Source organism: Egretta garzetta, unplaced genomic scaffold, assembly GCF_000687185.1.
Source record: "Egretta garzetta isolate BGI_Z169 unplaced genomic scaffold, ASM68718v1 scaffold81, whole genome shotgun sequence".
Taxonomy (NCBI): Eukaryota; Metazoa; Chordata; class Aves; order Pelecaniformes; family Ardeidae; genus Egretta; species Egretta garzetta.
In genome coordinates, this window is record NW_009258671.1 from 5,566,217 (window position 1) to 5,582,527 (window position 16,311).

Consider the following 16,311-nt stretch of genomic DNA (forward strand, 5'->3'; position numbering starts at 1 on the left):
TGCCTACTTTCAGTGGGGACATTCCCATGTAGACCAGCTGTGGATACAGCTAAATGAAGACCCATTCTTAAAAGTGGGAAGCTAAGTAACTGTCCTGCTGGTGTTCCAGAACCAAAGGAGAACTAAAGTCATTCTCCCCAGCCCGTGGTGCTTCAGATACCATTAAAAAGGTAGTATATTTATTACTAGTACAGGACTGCAAACAAAGCCTGAGAGCAGAGAATGTCTTAACCAGTATGTCATTGTCCCACTGCCAATTTTCAGAGTAAAACCACAGACTAATGTGAAGATTTCACAATGCAGACATTCGACAAAGAAAGGATATTTCTGCTGGTGTAACGTTTGGGCCCCGACACCAATACAACATTATTTCCCAATGACAAAAAAATCTTGTAAACCACAAAACACAAGGACACAGGATTACAGAAGTTAAAGATAGAAGAAGAAACCCACAAAGCAGAAATATTACGGCCACCTGTGCACTAGTGAAATGCACGGTTGCCACAGCCAAACAGGATATATCCCTCATCAGCATTACATATAATAAAACACACACATATGTATAATAGACACTTGAGACACGTATGTATATAGATGCTATAATAGACACTGTAGAGAAGTAGAACCAGAAAAATGAAAATAAGCTAAAACCTCTGTGGCCAGCCTACAGCAAAAAGCTCTAGCCTGAATCCTAGCAGCTCTTAGCAGTCTAAGTCAACAAGATGCCAGAGGGAAAACAGAGGTCCCCCTGTAGATCCCTATCAAAGTCACGATAGCATCCTGAGGTGAATGCTTCCAAGGAGAAGGGGAGAAAAAGAAAACATCGAAGGACAAGTTGCCAAGGTTGTAACCTGAGACCTAACAATGAAGCACAAGTTGCCAAGGTTTTAACCTGAGACCTAACAGCAGCCACAGACATTTGTTTAATCTTTCAGGTGCTCATTAGTGTCAAGCCCCTGTGGCAGTCTCCATACTGCCTCTCTATACTGTAGCTGGCTGAAGGTAGAGTTATATACCATCCTAATGAGCCGCAAGGAGGGTGATGTGCGTCATTGGCTTCTGTTTCAATCTTGGCAATCTAAGTGTAAAAGGCTTGCAACAGCTTCTGATTCTGCTGACATTTAATTAGCCGGTGTCATTTTGATGCCATAGCCTGTCTCATCAGGATGATAACTACAAAACAACATGTGGAGCATAAAAGTTCTATGAGAAGTTTCAGGTCTGGCAGCCAAGGATACGAGTCCCCTGACAGTCACAGTTCCTGGGACTGGTCCCCATTAGCCCTTTGTTCTGGCACTGCTATCAGCAAGAGCTTCTCTCTTAAGGAGAGAGAAACAAAAAAACTCCCCCAAAATGCCAACTTCAGCGAAGCCTTGCAAAAAACAACATCCTTTAGCTCAAAAAATTCTACCTGTCCTGCCGAAAGGGAGCATCCTTATTGCACAAACTCACAGCTATTCGTCCTGAAAGACAAGGTTTATCCTAAAGGATAGATTTGATGATCTTCCAGCCTCAAAAGGCAGTCCTGTTTATTTAAGTATGTATAGTATTTTTCTCCATTTGCCATCAGGTGCTTGGGAAGTCAATCTCAACACCACCTGCCAACTGCTGCTTCCTCACATCAGCTGCAAAATCTGAAAATGGTCATTGCTACACAGAATGTGACTGATCCACATTGTCACTCAATATAACCAGTGATTCTGGTATAGTATATCCATTTACACCAGACAAGCTCAGACCTTTTTGTATTCTAGTCTTTTTTCCAAAATCCTGTACTCATACACTAAAGTCACCACTTTTTTAGATTGTACCAGTGGGACGTATAAAAATTCAGTGAACCAAGCCATTTCATTCACAGAACAGAATCAACTCAAGACCTTTGTCAGTAGAACCTAAGCACAATCTAATGTTTTGTAAAGACAGACACTAATGGGCCACAACTCCATTTTTGAGCAAAGCATCTACCTGAGGCAGAGGATGGGCAGAAAGAGGTCAGCAAGCTTAAAAATTCACCGAAGCAGTGTGATCCCCAGATCTCAGCTCTTCTGGAGGATCCTTGCTGGAGCTGAAAGCTGCTTCCCAACCAAATGAGGATAAGCCTATCTTTTAGAGCAAAATGCTCTGGGAACCCACAGCTCCCACAAGGACAGGGAGATCTCTTTTAGGCAACTTTTACAGGTCAATAACAGTAACACCACCATCAAGGGTGTTGGTATTCTTGGGTCACAAGGCTGAAGGTATTCTTGCAAGACTTTTCCACTTGGCTTCTGCTCATCAATTTTCCCATGGTATAACCACGATGTTATCATTTCAGCCAGGCTGAAGCCTTCCAGCTGTTTGTTTGCAGTGTCTTATAGAAGGTGTTTGTCAATACACAGCATTAAGTACTTAATTTCTGTCTTCTTCATCAACTTTTCTTTTTAAACAGTCAAATTTCACCCCAAATTCAGCCCTGACCACAGTTCACACTTACTTTCACGCAGAATACTGTTTTGTCTGCTTGGGACAACCCAGCCAGTTCAGAGAGCTTTGGATTCTATGCTAAAGGAAAAGTTACATGCAATGATTCTATCTCACATTTGGAGGCAGACATTCACAGTGTTACTTCTCATGTTCCCCATACATTACACCATGGCAAATCTGCTCCCATCATTTTAAGCAAGGTCTTGCCACGGAATCATTTGTCCTGACTTGAATTATATGTGGGTCAAGACAAATGGATGGATATGAGAATTCATATTTACTTTATAGTGTATGTTTTAATAAATGCATTTTATTTTATGCACGCACACATAAACACTAGGGAAAAGGAGGACCAAGGTCTAAGCCTATCTGTCTGAACAGTAAAATATAGCTGAATGAAGGAAAGCCCGCAGCTGCTCCAAGCTACAACACCAAAAATAACTACCCACAAAAAAACTTAAGCCTTACATTAATACCTCCCTCACACACATGCACACACTTGTATCCGTTATCTTATGAAAGCTCTTCTTGCCTTAACAATCCATAGTATTAGCAGCACAAGAATGTTTATCTGAAAAATGTATGTTAGCATGATCTCTTTAAAAGACTCTTGGAGTACTAATGTGCTCAGTGATTATGCACTTCTCAACTGTACTACCTGATAAATGCTGATTTTCCTCATTAGTAAAGTAGCTGGGATTGAGTAAGCATAGGAGGAAACCCAATGTAGCAGTTAAAGTAAAGCACTGGGGATCAAGCAAGCTGTATTTGCTTCCCATGACCACTAATGACTTGCTGTCTACACCTGCTTCTGGCTTGGTGTCTTTACCTGTAACACTGGGTAATACCACCCACTTTAAAAGAGGGGGAAACAAAATTAACGAAAGCTTTTAACACTTCCAAAATCCTATAAAAAGGAAGATTATTTCTTTAAATATTTCTGAAATGACTATTATTGTTGTCATTTATTTGTTCTGCTGTAGTACATACGAGTCCCAGAACCATGCGGTTCTAGTCACAGCATTGATGTGGAAAATAAAGCTGGCCCCAGCCCTTGCTGTACTCAAACCTGAGGAAAGATACAGAATGCCATCCTAAACAGAAACCCACAGAAACAAAAGGCTTTGTGCTTCTTAGAATTTTACATATTTGGATAGCTGAATTTTTTAAAACTGACTTGAGTTTCTTCTTAATGAATGTATCATATCCAAGTCTTATTATCAAACCAGTCCTTTTTCAAATGTCAAAACCAGTAACTTTTAAAAAATAGCCTGTAGTGCACCACTACTCCCAGACTTTAAATCCATCCCACCAATTATTACTGTCTTAGTTGCCTAGTTAGAAACTATTCTTCATGTGTGTACACTAATATGCAATATATGGCATAAGTAAACATGGTAATAAGACATTAGTTTGCTAAAGCTTGCCAAGTTGGAGAAATAAATCTTCATTCTGCTATTGACATACTTAATATATTAACAAATATATAAGGCTGAATGACTTATTTTATCAGTTCATTTAAAATTAGCACCGGAGAGGAAGGAGTGTGACTTACTCATGATGTCCAATTGCTACGGCATGCTCAGTAGTACCTGCAGCAAGAACCTTACAATTCACAGCAAATTCTGCCTCTTTTCCTTCGGTTTAAGAACTTATCAATGGAAGAACAGTTCCAACTGTGTTAGTCTATCAGAAGATAGCCTGGTTCAAGCTTGTGTTCGTTTATGCTGTGTACCTGCATTGGTATCAAGCAGTGCTAATTTCTTCTAACCTTATGGGGTGGAGGCAATGACTTTTCATTAAGCCTTGGTGCAACCAGGAAATCATATAAATATAAGTAGGTTTGGTACTCCATTGGGATTGAAATAAATTTTTAGCTTAACCTCATAACAAACTCTTCTATTTACTTGGAGGTTACAAAGACACTGTGGAATTCAAAGACCTATGTCCCCTCTCCAGCAAGGCACTGAAGCACATGCTTAAAATTGAGCATTTGAGTAAACATTTTGCCTGTCTGAGAGCCCCAGGACATGCATCATGAAAGGGGTGATGTGCTAGGTCAGTACGTCTCTACTCCTGCAACAGCTTTGGGAACCAGATGGAGGAAGTCACAAGGCCCTGAAAATTTGAAAATTTTCTTACAGTACTACAGTTTGCTTCCCTGCTCCCTGTGCACTCACATCCTTCTGGCTCAAGGACATGGCTACACAGCTCTACAGGCAGATGAAAGTGCATTCTTCCCATGCTGCAAACTGACTAGAAGCTATGTAGTTATTTCATGTTCTTCTGAGCCCCATGAATAAAGACCCTGCTGAAAGGTAGAGGGTATTACCTTGGGCTTCATGCCTGATTTATGCAGTTTGCATCTAGCTGAAAAACATAGAGAAACACTCCAAAGTGTTTTCTGTTAAGAGAAGCGCATATATACATGCATGCAAACTATAGGAGCCTGTGGTTTTAACCAGTGCCTTATCTGACTTCACAGTAAATGTAAAGAGGTCATGAACCTCACAGAAATAGCTACTAACTCCAAGGAAGCTTTTTTTTAGTTTACAGACAACTGAAACACTGTGTTACAACTAACAGGTAGCAAGCTCAAGCAAGTCACCTGAAAAGGCAGAGGATTTCTTTAGCCTTCTATGATTTCTTTTTTTTTGGGGGGTAGCTATTTAAAAGGTTGATTCTCCCACACTAATGCTTCTGCACATAAGAGGTAAGTATTAAACTTTTTTGTGCTACTACGTCAAAAGTTTTTGTAACATCCACAGAGACATCACATCAAGACGAACTCTCTCTGTGGACAGCCTCACTAACTTCACGAAACAAAGTGTAGCCTGCTTTAACAGGATCCTTTAAAGGGGCAGCAATAAAAATACCACACCAATTTCTTTTGACTGAGGCTGGAAAAGAAGAGGGGTAAGAGCTGATGGAACTGTCCATAACATACCACTGGCATTCGCCCAAGACTACAGCAAGAAATTAGCAATGTCAAGTTCAAGGCTTGGCTCTGAGCATGACATTTGAACAAGACAAAGAAAACAGAACCTTCTCCATGGATTTTCAAGAGAATTGTGAATGCTCTCTATCTAGCAATAATAGGCTTATTTTTCCAGGATGTGACCTCAAGCACCAGTTCGTGTCACTCCTCCACAAGCAGCTGTAGGAGAGCTATGTCTGGAAGGAGCCCACACCCCAAAGCCAGGCTGCAGAGTGGGGGTGCACCTCAGGGTAGTTCCTCGTGGATAAGTCAGTTCTGCTTTCCCTCGGTGGCGCTCCCTTCTCCTCTCGGCTCATAATACGTCAAATGGGAAAAGTGAGGAGCAGCAGTGTCCAGACAGCCTGGAGTCAGCGCAGGGGAAACAGCACAGCTATGGCACGTGGCAGGCTGGAGGGAGATGAAGAAATAAAGGAAAGAAAAGAGAGGACAGAGAAACATGTGGAAGAGACGTGATCGCTGTCATGACATGGCATATTTAACAGTCAGCCTCTTACCGTCATGTCCTAGGCTGCTGTGCCCGCACACCTCTCTGTGCATATGTGCGAGATGTACGTGTGTGCACATGTACTTGCATACGTGTGCCTGCATATGCATTTGGGGTAGGGGTTAGGAGGCTGTAAAGGAGATTTAGTAACAGAAATCTCAGCCTTGCTTGTGACATATTTATAACTTTCTATGCACTGTGGGTCAAACATTTACAAGAATGCCTTTTGCTTCTGGTAAAATCAACCACAGGAAGGGCAAGGAAGGATGTAGTGGTGGCAAAATGCAGAACCCACCATCGCCCTGAAGAGTGCAACGACAAAAACTGAAAGTCTGAGGTCCCCAAAATAAACTGTCTGTGTTTGAGGGTTGTAACAGCAGAAAGAGGAACTCTTGGTCTTTATTCTGCTATTACAGAGGGACCGAAAAGCTGTAACTAGAGCAAGTGGTCACAAGCAAGTGTCAGAAAAGTGACTGAAGAGCCACACTGGCTGTAGAAAAAATTAAGTCAGATGAGCTGTGAAACTGTAAGGAGCACAGCAAAGAAATATTATGTAAATCAGGTCAGCTAAGCTGAGTGGAAGGCCCAGCCACCAAAATGCCACTTCGACATAGCAAAGCACCAGAGGGTGTTTGGAGAGCGGAGCCAGCAAAGGAACCCGGCAACAATGGCCTTACTGAGGAGGGACCACGCTCGTATCCTGCCCATCCCAGGGTGAGCGAAAGGGCACACGTGGAAAGAGTCTGGGGTCAAAGATCAGCAGTCCTGTGCCAAGAATCATAGCTTTTCATTAGCAGAGGAGAGAGAAAGGCCCCAGATTGCCTGCCCTTCCATTGTTTTGTTTGGATATGGGGCTTGACATGGGTGCAAAGCTATTGTAAGCAGACACGTGTACTGTGTCACAGAAATGCAAGAAGAGGAAACAGGTCTTTCTTTTTTTTTTCTAAAAAGATGGATATTTTTACAGCACACAGAGCCAATCATGCCATTTAATTCTACAGAACAGGAAGGAGCTCAGTAAATTGCTGTAAAAATATCCAGCAACCATCATGCCAACTATGGACTGGGGATTTGGAATAGCTGTGGAGTGGCATTGTGCACCTCCCCAGCATCCTGAGTATTTATCTAGGGACAGAGCTTAATCTACACTTCAGCTAGCTACTGTACTCTTGCTAGTGACCTCTTTTGTAAAATGACCCCAGCAGTCACTTCATGTATAGTTTTAGGCCTACATTCTATTCCCCAAAACCTATTTTCCATTGTCATAAACCCTGTTAAGTCACTTAACACAAACTGTAAGCAGAAGACATAAAAAACCCAACATTTCGATTTGGCAGGCATTTAAATTTTCATTACAAGCATTCAAACAAGGAGTAAATAGTCATACAAGGTAAGGAGCTACAGATGTTTTCTAAAAATTCTATCATCTTCGATGAGTATCCTATGCACAGCCCCACATACAGTACAAGAGTAGAACATGGTCAACCACCACAACAACAAAACAACAAGACTTACTTATTTAAATGTGCTGCATGCACGCGAGCATAACTCAGCAACTGGTTTTGCATTCCTTGCTAGAAAGAAACATTGCATAATACTAGCGTAACTACAGATCGCTTTGTTTTCTTTTTCCACTGAGTATTCAATTCCTAACAACACTTAATAAGCATAGTGAATGTAGAACACTCCCTATCCCCATCTGTTTATTGCTTACTTAGTAAAAACATTTTTTAAAAAATTTGGCCCTTATATGAAATACCAAGTGCTATCATTGATGATATAATGAACAAATAAGTGGTCTTTTTTAATTTAAAAAATCTTTTCAATACTCTTAAACTTAATTGGAAGATAAACTAGTATTGATAGCAACTGCTCTGAAGAATTAATATCCCATTAAATAAAATTCTACCTTTACCAGTAGAGAAGCAAAAGTGATCAGAAAAAGCTTGAGGGCACTACAACGTAGTTTGAAAGGAGAAAACAGTAAAAAGGTCCAATTATTCTTAATGGCTAACTAATACATCTAAAATAATAGGAATCTACTCAGTTCAAGTTCACTTGATATCACAACTGAAGCTACTATTTAAAATACACCAATAACAATGTCATGATTTATGATTTGATTGATATAAATGAGCTGCTAACATTAAAAGAAGACGAATCTAAGTGGACATTAACTGCTTTGCTCTACATTTTTATGTTCTACATTGTTATTTCACACCAATAGAGCCTACCAAATCCTGTAGAGTGCCTGCTTGTACAGTGAGACTGCTTACTTGTCCTGCTCTCAGCAGCTTTCCGCATAAAGTCATGTTGTGCATAAACATGAGCCAGAAATCACAAGAAGGGAAAACTCCCCTTTTTGATCAGACAGATTTTGTGTGGAGTTTAAAAATGCAATGCTTTTCTGGAAGCAGTCACACAACAAAGAAGACATACCTGATGTGCCAAAATATAGATATTATGGCCAACATCTTTTGGGGAGATGCCATCATCTCCATTCTCCTCTTCGTGGTCACATTCGAGGCCTTGGTTATACGCATTCTTCATCACATCCACCTGTAACACAAACACAACCAAGCAGAGATGAAATTACTGCCATTCTTGGGGAAAACGCACCCAATGCTGTGTTTGAACGTGCTTGCTTTGTTCAGCTCAAGCCTGGATGGGTGCCTTGCAGTCCTGCAAGAAGAGCGAGCAGCCTGAGAAACACTTTCTGAATAAAGACAAGCCCGAAGCATTTATGAAGCTCCAAACTGCTACATTTCTCATCAGCAAAACTTCTGCAACCACAAGAAAGGAACAGGGATGCTGAGCCTTTCTGAACAGGTATTTTCACAAAGGCTTTTGAAGACAGATCTATAGATACCACAGGAAGAGTCTTGTGGCACTTCAGAGTGCAGCCACGATCTCTCTCTGGCTGCAACACTACTTAGTGTTCTCCACACAGTTTAAGAGAAAAAAACCCACTAAACCAAAAAGAAAAGGAAGATACACATCTGGGCAGGGTGCTGGAGTAATTCCAAAATATTCCAAAGTCTCTCACAGGACCAATGCGGGGGAAATCCTACATTCCCCACACAGGGCCTGGTCCTGCAGTTGCACCCTAGGGACGGCCTCATCACGTTGACACACCACCATGATGACTCCCCAAATACAGCAGGCCACCGGGCTCTGCCCAAGGGAAGGGGTTGATGCCCACAGATCTCCCCGCAAAACGGGTTCTTCAGTCACTGCTGTTACATGGTCAACTGGACTGGAAACAAATTCTCCAGACTTAAAATCTATTTAAAATTCCTGGAGATCTACACAAGTATCACGGTTGTTCCAAAATACATCAACAACTGCTTGTAGATCTGTCTGTTTGCTCATGAGACATATAAATGTAACATACAACATACATACACATAACATATATAGTGTATGTCTACACACTTCTGTTAGCACTGTTTCACAAACTGTGCAAGCTTAATTTCCCAGCCCCTGACAAAGTGTACTTGCAGACAGTCTACCAGGGTATGACAATTTAGTTAGGAAACAATTACAGAAAAGTGCTTGGAACGGATAAAAATAATGAAGTCGTAAAGACTGAAATCATGCATGCTTGATCCTTTTAAAATACTTTTTGTGAATTAGTACTATCCTGATACATTGTGTCACTATATGCTGCCAACACTTTTCAGCTTAGATGCAGATCATTTTAAAAATGTTTTAATGACAGATTTTTTTTCAGCCGAAAGATTTATGAATATTCACAAGTTTTCTCACCAGTTCTCTTGGTCTCATGTTGAAAAGGATCCTTTCCGCATTCTCACTGTCGTGCCTGCTTTCCATAATAGCAAGCAAAAGCTTGGAGGCATTGTTCTGGAGATACAAAACGAAGTTAATGTAAATTTAAAAATCTATTTCATGGCTTAATGACCCTTGCATTTGTTTTAATTGAGATTACGAGGACTACTTTTTTAGCGGGTAAGATTTTAAACTACTTGCATCTTTTATTTTACTGACATATTTAATAGGGTTTTTCTCCCATTTTAATGCCAGCGTCCTGTAAGGCTAACTAACTCTGCACACTGTATTGGAGAAAAATATTCAACTTAAATAGAGAGCCTTGTTCTATACCGTGCACAGGAAACAAAATCCCATTTCCTTTTCTTATTGCCCACCTAGCAATTTTTGCCATGGTTTTCTGTTAAAACAATACTCAACAGAGGTAATTACAAAATGTATTACACGAAAGGTTTCATCATTCAGGCAGGTTTTCTTCCCCTTTGGTTTTTATAAAGTCCTGGTTATTATTTGAAAGGCTATAAAATAAACTGGTTTCATACTTTCCTGGAATTTTGTTTCACTACCAAATATTCCTGGGGGAACGCACAGATATTCTTTACTTTGTGAACTGCCTCCTTTTCACCGAGACCTCTCCCAAGGATTAAATAGCGTGAGCTTTGGGAGCAGTAACCCAGTAGTGCCTTAAACTTCTCAGACCTATCTTACTTCCAGTTAGATGAGCTGTTGTGAACAGGAGAGGAAGAATGGGTTTGGAGATTTGACTGCTCTCTGGCAGAGCGTGGTGGCCTTGGTTCACCTGCCACAGCATCCCCTCATCACCCCCCCATTACAGACCGAGCTGTGTGAATATTTGCAAGTAGACTGCACTCCCGTGATACAGGCAGGGGCCAGTAAAACTCTGAACTGTCATACAACCTCGTTCTCAGCTGCTGATTGCCAGACGTCAGGAATTCAGAGATTTCTCACAGCGAGGGTGTGCCTCGGACAGTTAGTATGGGCAGTTTCGGAGGAAAAGGGCTTGGCTGCTTTTGGGACCAAGGCAAAAAGAAATATATTCTTTTCTGCATGTTCAAGCAACTTCTGTTTTAAGCAGCCTTTGTTCCTCCAAGTTTTGGTAGCAGAGCTGAAAATCTGGAGCATTAGACGCCAAGATAACACAATCATGCAAGTTCTAGTCCCCAGGGAAACCCAGCCAAACTTGTCCAACTCCTAAGCATTTTTTGAATTACAATTTGAATACTATACTGTAGCGACTTGCTATTTTCACCACTAAAAGCCCACAGAGCTTCTTCTTCCTGGGCACAGAATCGCAAAACCATGCAGGCTGGATCACAAAATCACATCTTTGAGGCTCTCCTCTGGACTGACCTTTCAGCAGTCCCACCCCCTCCTCAAAGCAGGTTGCTCAGGGCTGTGTCAAGATGAGGTTTGAACATCTCCAACTGGCAGACTGTAGGATGAGAAGTCAGCCACAGAAGGAATGGGTAGATTAACAGAATGAGGATTTATACATGACAGGGGACCTTCTGGGAGAGGAGACTGGGAGTTGAGAAGCCAGAAGAGAGGAGCCTGGGCTTACCAATACAAGAATGAGATAAGGACAAAAACAACAGATGAGAAGAAAAGAGCAGATTGGAACTGGCTGTAGGAGAACAGGACTCCATCTGAATATTTCCATAGCTCCCCTTTCCTTTTGCTCCAGAATCAAATCAAGATGATCCATTGGAAAGGTCTAGTCAAGACTCTTTACCTTGCAACCTACATTGCAGAAGTTTAATGTGCACAGGGAATGAGACCAGGTGGAAGGGAAGAACAGCATTTTGATTAAGACTCCTAATAGGGTGCTACTCTGAAGAACTGGATGCTTCTTGTTCTGCTGCAGTTTCCCTTACAACAGTGACCAAGTCAGTTGTGGTAGCACTGGGAGGATCTCAAACTGAGGAGGAGGGAAGGGGACAAGAAAGGCTGCCAGGTAGCTTGAGAAGGAAGGGGAGGAAATAGTGGGGGAAGGCACTGGTCTACCCACTCATGGGTGATGAGGACTTTGAAGCCATTTCCCAGTGCAGATGACCCTGGGGATGGAGAGAAGACTGCTGCAGTGAGGAAGGGTAAAGGGTGTGTAGGACTTTGTGTCATCAACAGCCACCTCCTTGCTGCTGACTCAGCACAAGTGGCACGCCACAGCCTAGAATGACAGCAGGCAAGCACACCCTCCATTTTTTTCCTCTGATCATTTGCTCATTTGACTACTTGTTCTTCATTTTCTGCTTTCTCCGAGACCCTAGGATCTGATTTCCATTCCCAGGTATCAATGAGGAAAAAAGTCCATTACTTGGAACGTACAGTATAAAGTTCTTCATAACACATTAGTACCATGAAAAATCAGTTTCCAGGTGCTACAAACAGGACAGCCCAAAGTACTTTTGGTTTTCATTTCTCGGTTCCCATCTCATCTCCTCATAAGAATTTTGGAAAAATAAATTAATATGTGAAGCAACTAGATATTGCAGAGTAAGGTGCTATGAGAAAAGCCAAAAAGACACTCATATTAAACTCTCTCTACCCTTAGACTGAAAACATCTCTTCATCCTGACACTATGCAGAGTGGCAGATATTGAGGTCATACTGTGTGCCAGGGCTTAAATACTAGTCAGTAAGGAAGGCCAGGGGGTCATACTCAAAATAACAAGAGGCAGAACAGAACATTGGCCATCTGTGCACTCAGTGAACACTGTCTACCCTGCTCACTAAGTGATTTGGGAGTCCAGTGGAAAATACAATCCATGAAGATGTAATTAAATACCACATCACAAACTATGTGCAAAACAAGCTAAATTAAGATGACATGGGAAAATAGAATTCTGCATTGCCTTTGCTTTGGTTGGGGGGTATGAGTTCAACATATAATGTTCCCCGAAAACAGAGTCTGAGCTTGTTTGTATGTGTGACTGGGCCTATATTCTGTATTTTCACTGCAAAAATTATGGATTTGCAACTTCAGAGTTGCCTGTGAACAGTGACAGATTGTCAATGTTAAACATTACCTGGTAAACTCAGTGCTATGTTGTTTGGATGTGTTGCCACTCGAAATAAAAACCAGTAACTTCTTAATTGGGATCTAATTCTTGACATCACATCTGGCCCAGCAGTGTGCCCAGTTCTGGGCTCCCAGTATGAGAAAGATATGGACTTACTGGAATGAGTCCAGCAAAAAGCCACAAAGATGATTAAGGAAATGGAGCATTTTTCATATAAGGAGTGGCTGAGAGCTGGGAATGTTCAGCCTGAAGGAGGAGGATGATCTTATCAATGTGTACCTGATGGGAGGGAATCAAGAAAAGGGACCCAGACTCCTCTCAGTAGTGCCCAGTAAGAGGACAAGAGAAAATGCACACAAATTAAAACACACATGAAATTCCATCTAAACACAAGAAAACACTTCTTTACTGTTAGAGTGATCAAACACTGCAATCGGTTGCTCAGACAGGTTGTGGAGTCTCCGTCTGTGGAGATACTTAACTGGACACAGTTCCGGGCAACCTGCTGTAGCAGGGGGTTTGGGGCACAATGACCTCAAGATGTCCCTTCTAACCCAAATGACTCTGTGATTCTGTACAATCAGAATAATTTCCACAGTTTGAACCCTTGGTAACGTTCATCACAATTATTGCTATTTAAGTAAGAGTAAGGCATATATAGCCTCCTATGAACAGGGCCAAACTGGTCCTTGCAGCAATGCCACTAAACTCCATGTTTGGTTATTACACAGAAAAGATGTTCTACAAACATTTGCCAGCTTCATGATAATGGCAAATCAAAATGACACTGGAGTTACTGCAGCTAGGTCTTTACAGGGACTGAAATTTGGACTTCAAAAGAACTGTCTGCATGTTCAAAGTTAAATATCTGCTTAAGTGTTTTGCTTGAGGGGGGCCTGAATTACACTGCCATTCAAAAATGTAATTATAGTTATTAAAATCATGTGTAAAGCACTGTTGTTTCAATGTTTCATTGTACATGATATATAGCTGTATTAATTATTTTATTAGACATCCATAATGTTGCCAATATGATGCAATGCAGCTACCACAAAGTATTTGCTGATTTTGGGGAGGAAATAGGCCTTCTGCAATGGAAATACTTCACTCGGAAGACAAGAAAAGGCAATAACCCAAGGCTCCTGCTGGACAAGTTCTACCCTGCTTGGCACACACCATAGCTGCAGAGGTCCCCTCTGCAGGCAATGGCACACAGACCAGAGAAGCTTATCTATGAGCCTGTCCAGCTCTCCAGAGACTACAAACCAAGCCTACGAGCCCTCCCACTCCACTCTTCACCCTCCCACTCTACACTTTGTCCTCCCCCTCAGAGGACACTGAGAAGGGAAATAAAATACAATTTACTTTAACCTTGGTTTCAACTTTATTTGACATTACAGGTCATCTGATATATTATTCTTTTTTTCCAACATCTCCTTCTCCAGTAATTTTTTAAGGGTTCGGTATAAACAGCTAATGCCTGACTTGTTACAGGTCTGTACAGTGTTGCTGTTTATCAACCCTGTGAGATTTTATGCCCACAACATAGACTCTTCATGCTAGCTATATCATGTCTGTTTGATAGGATTTTTTTAAAAAAAAGCTAAGGGCATACTCCCAAACACAACAGTGGGTCAAAAGGACCATGGCAGAGGGCCTGATATGGATTCAGAAGCTGAGCTGAATTCATTTGCAACGTTTGTTTTCAAAGGCTGCTGAGTATATTATGCTATGGTAAGATTAAGTAAATGTCAGGTTGCCTAGAGCTCTTGCACAGGTATGTCTTCTATTATTACTCAAATTTAAATAAACAAATTTACATTTACTGTACCTTTAGCTGAAGCACCAAGTCCATGCAGTATTTGCCAAGAGGGTTTATGTCATTCAAGATGAGTGCAATTATAATATCAATCCCATTAGATTCATGGGTGGCTATGCAAGTCTGCAAAGTAAGAGAAGAGAAGGGAGTCAGGGAGAGGGAGGGGAGGAGGGGGAAAAGAGGGAGATCGGACGGGCAGAGGGAGGGGGAGAGAGAACATGTACATCAGCAAATGTCCAAAACAAGGACCCAGAACTTGAAAGACCTTGTAACAGCAATGAACCTGCCAGCCAAAGCAGAGCAGTCTGAAAACATGCCACAAGAGGTGCTGGGGGAGACTTGCGTAGTGCAGAACGAACCCCAACCCTGCCAGTAGTGAAGTACACAACTGGAAAAAAGGTGGTGCAAGCTAAAATATGCTTGCAGTGAATCATGCAAGAATTGGCACCAAGTGGTACAAGTTAGAGACAGCAGCCCACAGGAGCACTGCCAGATTCAGCCAAACACACGTGCAGAGACATAAAAGACATGCTTGAATGTAGGCACAATCATATTTGCACACTTAAATTCTTAATTTGCATTCAGCAATCAGCATTAATATCTCTGTTATAGCATGAATTGTTTGCAAAGATTAAGGTTTTCTACATGCATCTGGACATGTCCTGCACAGGATATCTCTGGACATGGAATTCAAAACTGTAATTATGATCAATGGTACTTCCCAAATGCTTTTACAGGAGGAGTCCCAGACCTTCTAAGCCTTGTAAATAAGTGTCAGTTATACAAGCCTATGGAATTTTTTTCTAACAGGTTTATAGGATAACAGGATAGGAAAAGTTTTCCAGAAAGACAGAGAGAGGGGAAAAAAATGAAAACGAGAGTGTGGAGCATTTGCCTCTGAAAAACACTGCATCAGCCTTGCAGTTGGTGTTAACAAGCATAATTCAAATCCTGAATGACTTCCCAGCAGGTAGGTCTTAGTAATTAAGTGTAACTAATCATTCCCATTCATTATCAGTGTTATTCAAGTAAACTTGTTGGAGAACAAGTTAACTTGAAACACAGGTTTTGGATTTTTTTTCATCTCCAGTCCTGTAATTATTCTTTTTTTACAAATGTTTTTCCAATCCATTAGTGAATCAAATATCACTGTTTAAAATTTAGTCCACTAAAGGAATTTTGTTTGTTTGTTTTTAAAGTATTAAGTAAAGGCTGTTGATTACCAGCAATGGCAACAGAAGCACTTTGCACTTCATAGAATCACAGACTCATAGAATGTTTTGGGTTGGAAGGGACCCCTAGAGGTCATCTAGTCCAACCCCCCTGCAGGAGCAGGGACACCGCTAACCAGATCAGGTTGCTCAGAGCCCCGTCCAACCTGGCCTTGAATGTTTCCAGGGATGGGGCCTCCACCACCTCTCTGGGCAACCCGTTCCAGTGTTTCACCACCCTCACTGTAAAGAATTTCTTCCTTACACCTAGTCTAAACCTACCCTGGTTTAGTTTAAAACCATTACCCCTCGTCCTGTCACAGCTGGCCCTACTAAAAAGATTTTCCCCATCTTTCCTATAGGCCCCCTTTAGGTATTGAAAGGCCGTAATCAGGTCTCCCCGCAGCCTTCTCTTCTCCAGGCTGAACAAGCCCAACTCCCTCAGCCTGTCCTCATAGGAGAGGTGCTCCAGCCCTCGGATCATTTTTGTGGCCCTCCTCTGGACC

The 16,311-nt window shown here is 41.6% G+C and overlaps 1 protein-coding gene across 1 annotated transcript in view; it reads right to left on the reverse strand.

Moving 5' to 3' along the window:
• The window catches only part of ITPR2 (inositol 1,4,5-trisphosphate receptor type 2), a 240,872-nt gene that overhangs the window by 64,765 nt on the left and 159,796 nt on the right, over positions 1-16,311 (reverse strand). Inside the window, exons 44-46 of the mRNA XM_035888507.1 lie at positions 14,607-14,717; positions 9,714-9,809; positions 8,385-8,504 (exon numbers count right to left, since the gene is read on the reverse strand). Of these exons, the coding sequence (XP_035744400.1) occupies positions 8,385-8,504; positions 9,714-9,809; positions 14,607-14,717 (327 nt within the window). The remainder of the gene's footprint in view (positions 1-8,384; positions 8,505-9,713; positions 9,810-14,606; positions 14,718-16,311) is intronic.